The 14,870-nt window shown below is 31.8% G+C and overlaps 2 protein-coding genes across 2 annotated transcripts; both read right to left on the reverse strand.

The window, feature by feature from the left end:
- Positions 1-6,540: 6,540 nt before the first annotated feature.
- On the reverse strand, positions 6,541-8,604 carry LOC134267959 (uncharacterized). Its single transcript, XM_062750170.1, has 4 exons — positions 8,058-8,604; positions 7,510-7,647; positions 7,192-7,284; positions 6,541-7,018 (listed from the first exon to the last, which is right to left on the reverse strand). The coding sequence occupies exons 1-4, from the start codon at positions 8,119-8,121 to the stop codon at positions 6,801-6,803; spliced, it is 513 nt and encodes a 170-aa protein (XP_062606154.1). The 5' UTR covers positions 8,122-8,604; the 3' UTR covers positions 6,541-6,800.
- A 1,555-nt stretch (positions 8,605-10,159) lies between these two features.
- LOC134267963 (uncharacterized) lies at positions 10,160-13,213 on the reverse strand. Its single transcript, XM_062750172.1, has 4 exons — positions 13,055-13,213; positions 12,414-12,560; positions 11,022-11,114; positions 10,160-10,714 (listed from the first exon to the last, which is right to left on the reverse strand). The coding sequence occupies exons 1-4, from the start codon at positions 13,125-13,127 to the stop codon at positions 10,353-10,355; spliced, it is 675 nt and encodes a 224-aa protein (XP_062606156.1). The 5' UTR covers positions 13,128-13,213; the 3' UTR covers positions 10,160-10,352.
- Positions 13,214-14,870: the final 1,657 nt, after the last annotated feature.

Consider the following 14,870-nt stretch of genomic DNA (forward strand, 5'->3'; position numbering starts at 1 on the left):
CAGGTAATTTTTACTGCTGTAAATTTTTACGAATTTTGGTTAAAAAAAAGGGTGATTTAAACTTTTACGCGTTAATCTTTTACGAATTGAACATGTCCGTAAAAAATAAAATCGTCAAATGTAAAATTCCAGATCAGTAATTGTAAGCACTTTGAGTTGTAAGCACTTAACGTACAAATAATGTGTCCGATGTGAGAGAAAAAGAGAGAAAGAAAGACATTACGAGACATTTTAATGGCAGAATAAAATTATCAAAAGTGCATTTTAAATTTTTTAAGCTCAATTTTGCAGCTTTTCGTAATTACATTATGAAAATGATTTTAAAAGTTATCTTTCCTTGCCCATTACCATACATCCCTTAGTGATTTTAGAACTGATATCATTATATATTTTTACAATTCCAATTACCAGAAAGCTTAGGGAAATTTATAACATATGTTTGTAGAGACATAGATTACAAAAGGTTCTTAACTCTTGCAATGATGTTGAGAAGCTTACAGAAAGTAGGACACAAAGACGATATAGGAAAGCGTATGTGGAACGTGACAAAAAGGTCAACACCACAATTAAAAAACTAGTTTTTATGCACCTGTAAAAGAAAGTTTGGGGTGTATAGTTTTGTCCTTCCGTCTGTCTGTCTATTTGTCTCTCTGTTTTTGTTTGCAAAAACTTTAACCTTGTCCATAACTTTTGAGTGGTTGGGGATATTGCTTTCATATTTCAGAGGTGTATTACCTTTGAGAAGACCTTTCTTTAGATACCTACAATAGTGACTTTTGATCCGTGACCTTGGAATTTGTCCTACCGTAAAAAAAAACTTTTAAATTTGACCACTTTTGAATGGTTAGTACTAGGGCTTTAATATAACACAGGTGTATTCTTTGTGACACGACCCAACTTTGGATACCAACAATTTTGACCTTTTGACATTGAATTCGTAGGTTATCTTGAATTTGAGAAAATTCAACCCTCGCCATAAGCTGCTATAAGGAGCCATCGGGGTTTCACAAACATATCTTGTTGTAGGATTCATGTTTTTATCTGTACTGTGTATGTGTCTAGACAAAACAAAAAAGTGATTCGTAGACAAAAGAGAATTTCAAGAATTGTGCATTGCAGGAAAGGAAAGAAATCACTAAAACAATTTTGAAAAGGTTACAGGATGCGTATTATATCAACCAAGAGCTAGTAGTAAATTAAGTTTTACAAATTATCATTTATGAATTTTGTTTGAGATAGTGAAATAAAATTCAAAATTAGTTAAAAAATCACTTGTAAAATATATTTGTTCCCATATTACACAATATCATGTTGTAACAATGTAACTGACTTATTTTGTGCTAAAAAAAAAAGCAGGCATGTTTTTAAAATGTGCAAATTTGTAAAAGTGCAAAATGAAAGTAACGATACTGCATGATTTTTTCTATTCAAAGTAACTTACTTTATCTTATTATCAGTTTGTTTTTAGGTATTTAATATATATCTCAATAGTTGCACACATTAAAGAAGTGACGAAGGAAAAAAAACTTCATGGATGAGTGAGCATTCCTGGACGGCCGGTTACAACCGCCCTGTGCTCCTTGTCACCTGCTTCTTGTACGCCAAAATCCGCAGACAAGATAGGTTGTAATTGCTAACAAGATCACTGTATCGACCGTAAAACATGCGAAATGATGATTTTGAAAGAGATAGTTTATATTCTTACTTCAACAACTTGTTTATCAATAGCTTGCATTGTTTTAGAGCCTGGTCGTGCATATGGAATCAACAGAGACCTGAGATACACTCCACAAGCAGTTGATAAGGTATTTTGCTACAGTGTTTATAACTAAGGAAAGTTTATGATTGAAAAATTAAAGTCGTCGTGTTCATCATACAAGGTTGTTTGTTGTTATGTTATATTTAACATCGTTTCGTTGCTTAATAAAAATCAAATAAACGAATATAAAACAGTCTTGTCATACTTTCTGGTATCTTCTATTTCAAGCAGGTGTAAAGACGAATAATGACCCCCATCGAATAATGACCGGGGGGTCATTTTTCAACGACAAAAAATGACCCCCACCCGTAGAAAAAAATCATTTTTTGTAGAAAAAGGGTCCTAGGGGGTCATTATTTTATGTTAGTCCTATAAAATAATGACCCCCATTGAAAAATGACCCCCTTTAAAGTGATACAAAATATACACTCTTTGATATCTTTTTTACAGCGAAACTTATATTTACATTTTCTGTAACCAGAAAAATACAAAAAGTCGTATGAAATAATTAAGAGATTCACGTTGTCTTTCAATGCTAAAATTGTGTTTGAAAAGAGATTCTTTATTTGTCAAGTAAATAAAATTTCTTTTTAATATTCCTCCTTATAATGTTTGCTTAAAGAATGATATTCCACTTGTTTTTAGAAATCAAACCATGCAAAAATCAGGTATAAATACTCTTTAATAAGAAAATTAAATTTTCCGTCATTTCAACTTTTAGTTTGTTTAAGTTTGGCAAATCCTATTTGACAATGAAAGAGGAGGGAATTTTTATCCCCCCCCCCAAAAAAAAGAACATTACGTAAAATCAAAACAAAAAACTAATAATAATAAATGAAAAGCAAAAATATAAATAAAACTCTATACCTTTCAATAATTCTGAAAGAGGCTCTAGAAGAAATATTGAAATGAAGTTAAGCCTTCACACAAGTACTATCATATCATAATTTACTTCGCCATAATTAAAGCATACTAGTACTTTAAATGTTGGAAGGGGTATACTTGAAAGTATTGTGGCAAAGTAACAGTTAAAAATTAGTAGAATAGTAGATTATTTTAAGATTATTTTTAATTCCTTCTTATAGAAAAATAAAGGTATGGTGTTTTTTTTTTTTTGTTTTTGTTCAATATCGACTTCCTCCTAAGTAAGAAAGGGGGTGGGGTAAGTATAAGACCTAAAAATATGCTCTGTAAAGCTATGGGCTAGTGTAAAATACAGTCATTCTAATGCAAAAACTATACATGTAGACATAAACATTGATTTAGCACATAGTATTCATTACATTTCTTTTAACGTAGAGCCTACTTCGTATGACATCATAACTGGTAAATGTGTTAAACCTGTGCTAACCCATTAAGACGTCATAATTAATTCAATACCACTTTTTCCCGTACTTGACAGCTTCAATAAAAATGGTAGAAAATACTGCATTTTGAAATTCACAGAATTCAATCATACCAACATAATCTTAATTCAATTCATATATTTTTTGGTTTATAATGCTTAATGGCAATATATTTCTGGAATAAGAGAAAATATGTAGGCACCTTTTATTCACTAGATCTAGACCTGAAGTTGATAAACCCAAGACTATATAGTGTAATGAAATTACAATGTACATACAACTTTCGTAATAATTTGAATGGTATGTAACAATTTTGAAGGAATGCATAAATCGTAAGAAATCTTTAGTTGCCAGCTATATAGTGTAATATCTTGATGAAATGTGTCTAAGTCAAAGATGTACGTGTTGTAGATCGTTTGATCGTGTGTACATTTTTGTGATATCTATATGAAATGATGTGCATTCCTTCTAACAATTATTTGTTACCTATTCATATTCTTGGTGTTTTATTGCAATTTTTCTATTAAATATGATCTTTTTCAAGTAAAAGTACAATTTCTGATAAATATTTAATCTGAAAGTAACCCCAAACAGTCATTTAATTATTAAATCCCGTGTAAGTGCAAAAAGGTCAAGAATATGAGTATCGGTAAATAGCCTATCTTTCATTAGTTAGAGGGGAAAGGTATATATTTTAATCATTTTTTGTAATCATTTGGCTATGTTCTTTATCATATTGAAGAATGAAAACATTGTGACAAAGACTTCTAAAAAATATTTACAAATATAGGGTGCATAATTGACTAAAAATAATAGAGTTCATTTGACTATTTTTTTTTTAATGGTGGACTTATCTTTTATGTTAATTGAATAAAAAAGAAATTATTCTTGATAAAATATTGTTTAATATTATTCAGTTTAAAAAGTTTATAAACGACGATGTTTGAAGAAGTATTTTTGTGATTTTTCATATTCCTTTTATGACAAGTACCCCTAAAAATATTTGAAAATGTGAAGTCACAGTATGTAAATACCATACCAAGTTTCACAGCCTGTTCTAGATTAAAAAACAAGGAAACATATCATGATATCTTAACTGATTGATAAGCAAGTACTAATTTATCATTTTGAAAAGTTTGAAAATCCTGTGACAAAGACTTTTCCGACATAGGTTCTACTTTAATTCTTGTTTTACTCCACCCTTTTACTCAGTTCTGAGTATATTTTTCAGAGAATTTAATATGAAAATCAGAACAAACATTTTCATCGTTGTAACGTCTTTTTTATAATGTATATTAATATGAAAAGTTAATTGAAGACCATTTCTTTTTATGTCCCCGTAATCGAAGATTCGGGGGTATATAGTTTTATCGTGTCCGTCTGTATGTCCGTCTGTCTATCTGGCGGTTTGTTTGTCCGCAAAAACCTTAACCTTTACCATAACTTTTCATTTATTGGAGCTATGACTTTCATATTTAATATGTATATTCCTTGAGACAAGACCTTACTTTGAGTACCACCAAATTTGACCTTTTGACCTTTACCTTGGAGTTTGTCCCCTTTTTACACAAAAATGCCAAATTTTTACTTTGGCCATAATTTTAAACGGTAGATACTAGTACTCTCATACTTCAAATATGTAGTTTTTTGCCATTAACTTTCATTGGATACTAAAAACCTTGACCTTTTGACCTTGACCTTGGAGTTTTCCGTACTTATGAATTTTTTTACCTTGGCCATAACTTTTGAACGGTAAGGGCTAGGGTATTCATACTTCACATATGTTATCCTTGTTACATTAAACATTTTCTTAAGAAATCATCAACTTTGACCTTTGAGTTTGACCTACCTTTCAAAAACTTATCCTCAGCCATTACTTTTGAACAAGTGGTGCTAGGGCTTTCTTATTTTGCAGTTGTATTTCTTGTGAGAAGACCCTACTTTGTAACAATATATTTAAATTGCATTTAAGAAAAGTTTAATCTTCGCTATGTTGCCATACAGGGGATAGCTGTTTCACAAACACATCTTTTTATAGATGAGGATTTGCGGATAAGAGATGGATATCTAAAAGCGTAACAGACGGACGGACGGACATCCCGATCACTATATACCCTCCCGCTTTTCAAGCGGAGGATATAATAATATATAATACAACAACTGATTTTTTCTGTCAGTTCGATGATTTCCACCATCAAAAAACAATGTTTACCTAACCCTTAAGGCTTGATAAATCTTTTACTCCTTTAGATTCTGAATCGTTGCATTTACCTTAAAATATAGCTATAATTGTATAATGTTATGAGATCAGCATATCATCAGTTTATTCCCAATAAGCTCAGGTGAGCATTTTGGCCAATATGCTTCTTTATCCATTTTTTTTTGCCCCCTAAAAATTTTAGCTTTAATCTACAGGGGGTCATTTTTCTACGGGGGTCATTTTTCTTCACGTGGGTTCTGCAAATTTTTAGTGAAGTGACACTTTTTCTACGGGCAAAAGGGTCATTTTTCTACGTCGAATAATGACCGGGGGTCATAGCTTTCGCTGTCGAAAAATGACCCCCGGTCATTATTCGATGGGGGTCATTATTCGCCTTTACACCGGCTTGGATATATCGAGTCGACATAACTGGATGAACGTAACTATTGTAAATAGATTAAATGTCATCAATATATCGAAATGTTGAGTTGAAGGGCGCATCAAGTGTTTTAGTCTTCTCATGCTGAAGTTTGTTTTGAAATAAATTCATCTTTATGTGGATAGCAATAGCTAGATCTTGGGTCTGCTAATAACAGGGCGCAATTGGTACCCAGGGAATGGGTGAAGATTGTTGGATTACCTGATCTCCAAAAACTACTATGAAATTGTACAACAAAAACTCAAGCACATTTTTAAGATCGACTTTAGAATATTTGTGTGTGTAATCAGAATGTTTTTAGCAAAATAATTTTGCAAATGTTAAGTACATTTTAAATTTAAAAGTTCCATAATTTTGAAAAAGCAGCTGTCTTTCAGGTCAAAAAGCCTCATCCTCAATTTATCGTGGAAAAGGATTGTATTAAGTGTTTAAAACTTATTAATTATGTGGGTAGAGTGTTTTAATCTAAATAACATTTTGCATTTCCACCTATGATTTATCTAAAATATTCCTAACAGAAAATATAAACGATAAGTTTATATTTCCTATTAGGAATATTTTTTTGCTTGTCAAGAAATTTCTGGGTTGGATTTTTTTTTTGGACCGGGGTGGAAAAAAAAATTCTGGATCCGCGCCTGTTATCGAACATCGCAGGATGCAGAACTGAGGTACAACAAAGAGGAAGTTAAGTATATTCGACTTGAAACTTTTTTTTATATCTGGTTATCCCATCCCATACTTCCTGCTGAATAGACTTTGATACCTTAGGTACCAGTTGGCATAAAATCACACCAAATAAGGAAGAAAAAAGCAGTTTTAATGGGAAAAACTTTACAATGACTTAAATTCTACAAGGTAATAAAGGTTGTTCAGAAATGTTACCTGAATAGACAGTTAAAGAAAATGAGCTGCTCTTAAAAAAACAGGATATCAATTTGGACAATTTTTTGAACGAAAAACATTTAATGAGCATTTTTGAAAACAGATGGCAAAGAACTCTTGTATATATGGAGGTTGAACCTTCCTAGCTTTGTTTTAATAATTGGTTTTCCTCCTTTATTTTCGATTGTTTCCCCAGAACAAAAGTTTCCTGTCCGCAGTATAAGGCATCTTGAAGCAGCCTAGGTCTACGTTGACTGTCTGCATCATAGTGACTGCCAGATTAAGGCAGCCGCTGATCTCTGCGGGCTCTGTCTTGATATTGGCGATTTCTGCACAAACCTTGATGCTATGACCTTGTACAGTCACGTCTTTACATGCTTTGGGATTCTCAACTAAACCAAAACAAAAACTGATTTTATATAAAAGATGTTTATATTTCGGACAGCAGTCGGTCAGTACACGAAAGAGATAACTCGATCATTATATCCTGCTCAATCTTACCACTTACTCCACAATAAATATGCTTAACAGTGTCAGAAATTGATATGTCATACGTTTACAATACCTGTTACTTGCAGGCTCATTAACGGGGCTTTGTCCGCACTGAGATCGATGGAAAATTCCTTTGACTGAGAGGTGAATTTCATATCACCACAGACTAAAATTAAACCAATAATTCAACATTAAGATTTTTGATAGATATATTCCAACAAATAAGACTGAAAACTTGGCCCGGAGAATTTGAATTTAAAAAAAAGAAAAGAGGAAACTAATATTTTTTTTTACAAACCCATTTCCTTAATATTCTAAACATCAACGATTGTGATCAATAATTTTTCCTAAAGAGAGGTATAAATGGATTTTAATGTATCCAAATACTCACCTGTTTTTGTCATAGACTGCCATGTTACAGCCTTGCAACAAGAGCATGAATTTTGTGTACAAGTACACCCATCACCAACAAAGTTACCCTCTAGCAAATCTTTTAAAAGACGTCCTTCCTTTACGAGATCAACTTGACCTAAAATAAAATATAAAAAAAAGGAAATTAACAAATTCAAAAGATTAAAGTGGCTGTCATCTCATTTTTTCTTACAAGTGTAATATAAATAAAATGTAGCTTGAAAAAAGTAATTTCAATGTAAATATAGCTTACTAGTTTATTGAGGAACTTTCGTAAATTTATCTGACTGGTGGATGTATAAACATAAAACGATAGGAAATGATTATTAACTCAACTTACATATTCTTTTAAGAATTTGATAAGAACACCTAACGTCCTTCATGGAACATATTTTGACAAATTCTGTTTTACACTTTTTATGATGTTGATACTAAGTAGATAAATTCCCAGGGAATTGTTTTGTCTTTTTTTTTTGGTAAAAAAATAAAGCCTAATTTTTTTTTTAGAATATTGATTTTAAATCTTACCAACTGCTTTAATTTGTCCAGCATAGCACAGAAACGCAAAGGCAAGCAACACGATTACTTTCATTTTCCTTGTCTACAAAGATTGGCGAAGGCAACTGATATGTGGGCAAGTAATGGTCTCTTTTATATCTGCATGATTAGCATCAACGTGGTTGATGATTTTGCTTCTAAAGGAAATAATTCAAGCTTTTTAAATTTAATTAGCTAAGAAACAAACCAATCCAGTCCTTAAACAGAACCACGTGACACGTTTAAAACTTTTAGATCGTACCAGATGTAAAATAAGCATAAACTTAAGAGTCGCGTGAAACTTTTATTATATATTTATCTTGAAATTGTCGAACCTCAGCCCAAAGGCTTTCATTGGGATGAATTTCATGGGTAAGAGAGGAAATGTTTTAGCTATTGTAGTATTGTTTAAAAGTGAAAGCATAAAAGAGATAAGATGTTTTGTGAAACACTGATATGACTGCTTATGACTGCCCTCATATGACAGCTTAGGGCAACGGTTGAGATTTCTTAAATGCAAATCAAACTTCAAGTGGTTAAATTTTTCGGTACCAAGAAAAAAAAAGATCTTTTCACAAGGAAAATACCTGTGAAATTTGAACCCCCTAAGCACTAATTGTTCAAAAGTTATGACCATGGTTAGAGTTTTTTTTAAACAAAGTGATTCAAACTTAGGGTTACGCTAAGAAATACCAATTAAAAGGTACTGTATCAATAAATATACTCAGGTAAAATTTGAAAGCTCGAGCACCAAACCTTCTAAAAATTATGGTTATGGCTAAAGTCTGGTATTATTTTGTAAAAGTGGGTCAAACTCCAAGGCCAGGAGGTCCAATTCGGTGCTACCCGAAGAGAGCCTTGTCACAAGGAATACGCCTGTGAAATATGAAAGTCAAAGTTCCACGCAGTTAAAATTTATGGGCAAGATAAAGGTTTTTGCGGACAAACAGACAGATAAACAGACGGACGGGCGGACAGGATAAACTCTCTATACATCCGAATCTTTGATTACGGGGACATAACACAGAACATTTTAGTAGAACTACATGTTTTACAACCGTTTTAGAAACGAATGTCATGCTCTGTTCTGTGTTTTACAAGAGGACTTGAAAATCAAAACTAAAAACAAAACAAAAACAAACAAAAATCATTAAAATGTCCATTTTAGTTATTTTCCATAACCCTTAAAAGACCACTTAGATTTGGTTATTATATTATAATTTTAAACAACAGACTGATATACTTTATTTTATGTACTAATGTACTATTTACTATAAGACTCATATGGCAAGCCAAATTCACAAAAATGAGATAAACCTAGTTTCACAATTGATAAACTAGGTTATCGACTGTAAACTATAGTTTACAAACCGTAAACTATAGTTAACGATTCGTTAAGTATAGTTTTCATCTGTAAAACTATATTTAACGGTCGTTAACTATAGTTTACGAATGCTAATCTAAGTTTATCTGTCTGAATAAAGCGTTAACAATAGATTTTGTTGATAAACATAGATTCACGTCTGTAAACTATAGTTTACAATCGTAAACTATAGTTAAGAATTGTTAATCATAGTTTCACAAATCGTACAACTATATTTATCAGATCGTTAACTATAGTTAACGGTTTGTAAACTATAGTTTACAAATCGTGAAACTGTATTTATCAGATAATCTATGTTTTGCAATCGCAAATGATTGTTTTCGATGTTAAGTATAGTTTACGGTTGTGAAACATAGATTTTCGCGTTAACTATGGTTTACAGATGTAAAATATAGATTAACGTTGTTAACTATAGTTTACAGTCCGTAAACTATGGTTTACAACCGATAAACCTAAGTTATCGATTGTGAAACTATGTTTTGCTCATTTTTGTGGATTTGGCGTGCCATAGACTCATATTCTAGAGCTTAATTTTGGATGAAAGAAATAAATATCTTTGAAATTAAAAACAAAACATTTCTTTTTTAATCTTATAAAATATTTTTCTTTTGAGTAAAAAAAAATGAAGTTGCGATTAAATGCCTAACAACAAAATGTCTCCATCTAAAACGTAGTGTTTTATTGGGAAAAATGCACTCGTAGACAGATATATAGTTTCATACAAAAAGCATTTTATTTTCAATATTGCATAGTGACTACGTTATAAACATTTTAGTCAACTTGATTCAGTCTGCTTTATGACGCTGTCTCAACTCTCAAGCTTGATAATTTAGACTGTGTGACATAGATAAAATAACCGAGAGAAAAATTAGAAGAGATGAAAGTCTCTATCCCCTCTCTTCTTAATATTTAGAGTCCTCTTCCATGATCTCTCGCATGAGGACCTCATACAATTCATTTTCTTGATTCTGTATGTGCTTCGTCATAAATCGAAAGTAGTTTAGCAAAGGGCTGCCCACTTCATTGGATTTCATCAGTTCTTTTTTCCAAGGAGCTCCTTCGAATTCGATTTCGTCATCAGCAACAGGAATTTTGAAGCATCCAAGGTCAAGCTTGATGACTTTGACAAAAGCAATTTTGAGGGTTATTCTTGAGCATCCAGAGAGCCCATCCCCTCCAGCATGCAGGTTGTACAGCTGGATGCAAAGTTTGCCAACCTTTCCCAGGAATGGCACTTTCAAACAAACAGGTGGTGGGTTTTTAACTAAATGAAAAAAATTAAAAACTATAAACGGTTACCATTGTTATTAAGTAATTTCTTTTTTATTTTTGAAATGAATAAGTACATTTGTATTTAAATTTTATGACCAATACTTAATTTTTTAATTTCCTTTTGCGAGATTAAACTATTGTCTACATGTCTGAAATTAATTATTTCCGATTGTTAAGCAAAAATATCACCAACAGGAAATTGAAGGTTAGGACGTACTTCTCTCGATACACAATCCATGTTAAACAAATAAGGAAGTAACCGGTACATGTATATAATGATGAATAACAAACTTTCCCACCTGAGACTTCCTTGCTGTAAACGACTTTTCCACCCCATGTCACCGTCAAAAGCACTCCTATGTTTTTCTTTAGATACTTCACTTTGATACACACTGCAAATATAATGTATTTAACGTAAGCAAGTATGCCTTGAATTTCCAACAGTGACACACTCACCTGCGAACCAGGAGACTTTATTTTATTTTATTACAAATAAATGTATTGTTATATCTCTGTTCAGTCTTTAGAAATAAAACAGACTAAATAAAAAAAGGAATGCGCATCTATTTAAGGTAAGTCACTCCCGAAATTTGTTAAATCAAGGAGTTTTTGAGAAGTATATTTTGGATAAGTACTCATAAAGTATAACTCAAAATCGCAAAGAAAATAGGGAGTCAGTGTGCATCCCACTGATCTACGGTACATTTAAGTTGACCTTTTTTCACTTAAATTTCATCTCTTTGGTTAATTACTTTAACCCTTATTATATTTGATCAGATGTAAGCATGGCAATAAATATAATCTTATTTTACGTAAAATAGTTTGAATAATATTTAACATTAAACAAATCTTGCAAATTAATGCGCGTAAATTATTGTGTGACCTTTATGTACTAAAAATTAACATATTTGGGGTATTAAAAAACTTAATAGGCAATAAAAAATTTTCTTATATCAAACTTTTTACGACTTAAGTGCTGATCAGTCACAAGTATCGAGTTGTTTAAAATAATGAAAGAAAAAGGTGGGGTCAGTGATGTTAATTTTGAAATATTGGTCAAAATATGTGATTTTCAGGCAAAAAATGGTGTAAATTTTATCTTGACTTCTTTAATATATTTTCATTTTTTGGAAAAGTTTGTTGAGGGAAGGTGTAAAACTTAGTCTAAAAATATAAATTAAGACCTATATTAAATATTTTTAACAATATCAAAACGGAAAATATTCTCTGAGAAAAAGTATGTGAGGCTAAATTTCCATTACATTAAATTTTATAAATGTGCAGATTTGCAGAATTTTCTGCTTAATATCCTTCCACCAAAAGAAATAGTCCCTCATAAATCTTGCCTTTTGAAGATTTTTGAGCAGTTTTTTCATTTAATGTCAAAAGATTTACATTGTTGAATTTAAATATGTTATAAAAATTGAATTTTAATACGTAGTTTTGGAGTAAAAGCTTCTGCGTGAACTTTTCTAAAAAGCTGAGGAGTGACTTACCTTAAGGAGAAACTACTTTTAAAGGATGATATATTTTTCTCAAGGAGTTAATGCTGTCATTTATCATTCTGCTCCCAGTAATTAAAGGTACAATTAAATATTGTGTTAAACAATCGATTTGTTCATTTTTAAAATATTTTTTATTCACTTGCATATGTACTCGTTTTAATGTTTGTTACAATGCCGAGACATCACCTTCCTTCCTCTCGTGTAGGACGGACACCGTCTGACAACATCCACACGTGGTGCCGGAACACTTACAGCTACCCTTTACAGAGTCATGTATGAACCTCAGGGCCTCGTCCTCCGGTGCCTGCTCAAGTTCTGTGGTGAATGCCTCCCCTTAGAATGTATGAAATATTGAGCGTTTATGAAGGGTAAAATCTATTCTGAATTTATATAATTTTTATACATTTTTTTTATGTCAAAAATTCAGACTATCGTGTTATAAAGAAAATAAAGAGTCAATATATTACGAGTAATGTACCTGTCAGCAACTTCCTGCATGTAAATAAGGTACCCCCTGAAAGCTACATAAAGGGACCCCTGAATTGTGTTCATATATAAGGAAAGGCTAGAATCATATCTTTTTTACTCTAAAGGAGCCCACTTAAAACAATCACAATGCACAACAAAGAAATATTTCCCACAACATAATGCTCAAATGCTCGAATTGACTAAAATTCAGGATCAGTTAAGAAATCTACAAAGAAGGTGCAGAAGACATAGAAAAAGTGTGTGTGTGTGTTGTTTTTTTTTTGGTGTTTTTTTTTTGTGTTTTTTTTTTTTAAATTTAAATAAATATTAATTATTCTTAATTATTTTAAATAACGTACCTGTTCCGCCAATGATCTGGAAAAGCAAAATCCATGAGGAAACCACACAGGCAATACCCAGGGCCCTAGACATTTTGAACAGGAAGCTTATATTTTGTGATTGTGAATTATCAAGGACGATCTTCTCGTTTTCCCATTGTTAATCCGAACGCATGTACCTTATATATGCCGGACTTACATCCTGGTATTGTGGTGTCCTAAAAAAAGACTACTTTCGATTTATGACCAATGACTTATCAAATATTTTCTGAAAATTGTGAATATTCGTTTTTGAGGATATTGATCGATATCAATTAAATACTTTTTATTGTAGATAAGGAGACTTACACATAAAAATAATAAAATATCTCCGACCACTTATTCTAGAGTTTTAAAAAATGGTTTATCGTGTGTATTGTCCATTACATGTTAGGGGACAGCTTATATACCTCATGGTCTATTGGAAACCCAATTATCTAAAGCTATATATATCAAAGACATTTGGAATTTTTGCATAACAAACAATGTAAAATTTTCAATGGTTTTCAAATGCTTATTGCTTTTAATTCAGGATGAGTTTGTGAAACACTGATGCCCCCGTATGGCAGCTTGTGACAAGTGTTGAACTTCCTCAAATTAAATTCAAACTCCAATGTCAAGGTAAAAAAGTCAAAATTTTTGGTTTCAAAGGCAAGGTCTTGTCATAAAGAATAATCCTGTGAAATATGAAAGGCATAGTACTAACTGTTCAAAAGGTTATGGCTAAGGTTAAAGTTTTTAAGTGGTTCTAACTCTAAGGCCGAGGTCAAAAGGTCAAAAATATTTATATCCATGGAAAGGTCTTGTCACAGTGAATACACATGTCAAATATGAAAGCACTAACACCAACTGTTCAAAAGTTATGGCAAAGATTAAGTTTGTTAAATTTGGGTAAAAGTGGGTCAAACACCAAGGTCAAGAGCTCAAATTTGATGGTACCCACAGAAAGGTCTTGTCACACCTATTAAATGTGAAAACCATAGCCCCACCCACTTAAAAGTAATAGGCAAGGTTAAAGTTTTTGCGAACAAACAGACAGGCGGACGGACAAGACCAAAATATAAAAAATTTCCCCGAATCTTCCATTATCCAGGCATAAAAAGTTGCCATACACATAGCAAAGAGTTTCTTTAGAATTACTTTAGGGATTCAAAATTTGAATATGCATTTTTATGCCCCCGTAATTGAAGATTTGAGGGGTAAAAATTTTGTCATTACGCCCGGCTTTCTGTTTGTCCGTAAAACTTAAACATTGCCCATAATTTTTGATTGGTTGAAGCTACATGTATGACTCCCATATTTTAAGTGTATTCCTTGTAACATAGACTTTCTTTCGGTACCAATACATTTGACCTCTTGATCTTGGAGTTTGACCAAATGTGCAAGAATTTAACCAACAAAATTAACAAACGCAGAGGAGTAAACACTACTCTTAAAGGACCTATCGATTATCCACTTTATGATTGTCAAATTACCGCATAATCTAAAGTTCAAGTGTTTACACTTTATTTACATGTAATTTTATGAAAACAAGATGACGAATTTTTCATGTATGATTCACATTTAACTCCATAAGAAGAAGAAGGGGCAAAAATGTTATTTGTTAAATTCTTTTTATACACATTTACATATGGGTTTGACGGCCGTAGAAGAACCACTAACAATGTGACATTTTGTAAATTAAAACGGATTTTGTAATGAAGCCAACACTTATAAAATTTCTATTGTATGTCTATTTTAATTTATTAATTGAATTTAAAATCAGTGAGTTTTAGAAGTCATTAACTAATTCCACTAG

Source organism: Saccostrea cucullata, unplaced genomic scaffold (genome assembly GCF_032062105.1).
Source record: "Saccostrea cucullata isolate Sc308-1 unplaced genomic scaffold, CSIRO_AGI_Scuc_v1 ctg244, whole genome shotgun sequence".
Lineage (NCBI taxonomy): Eukaryota > Metazoa > Mollusca > Bivalvia > Ostreida > Ostreidae > Saccostrea > Saccostrea cuccullata.

Bases quoted from the DNA above. Each gene is read 5' to 3' on its own strand.
- LOC134267959 (XM_062750170.1), bottom strand. From the start codon at position 8,121: ATGAAAGTAATCGTGTTGCTTGCCTTTGCGTTTCTGTGCTATGCTGGA. The intron at 7,285-7,509 runs GTGAGTATTTGG...GTTTAATTTTAG, and splicing joins GCAGTCTATGACAAAAACAG to TCTGTGGTGATATGAAATTC. The intron at 7,019-7,191 runs GTATTGTAAACG...GTTTTGGTTTAG, and splicing joins AATGAGCCTGCAAGTAACAG to TTGAGAATCCCAAAGCATGT.
- LOC134267963 (XM_062750172.1), bottom strand. From the start codon at position 13,127: ATGTCTAGGGCCCTGGGTATTGCCTGTGTGGTTTCCTCATGGATTTTG. The intron at 12,561-13,054 runs GTACGTTATTTA...ATACATTCTAAG, and splicing joins CCAGATCATTGGCGGAACAG to GGGAGGCATTCACCACAGAA. The intron at 11,115-12,413 runs GTGATGTCTCGG...TTATATTTGCAG, and splicing joins CCTACACGAGAGGAAGGAAG to TGTGTATCAAAGTGAAGTAT.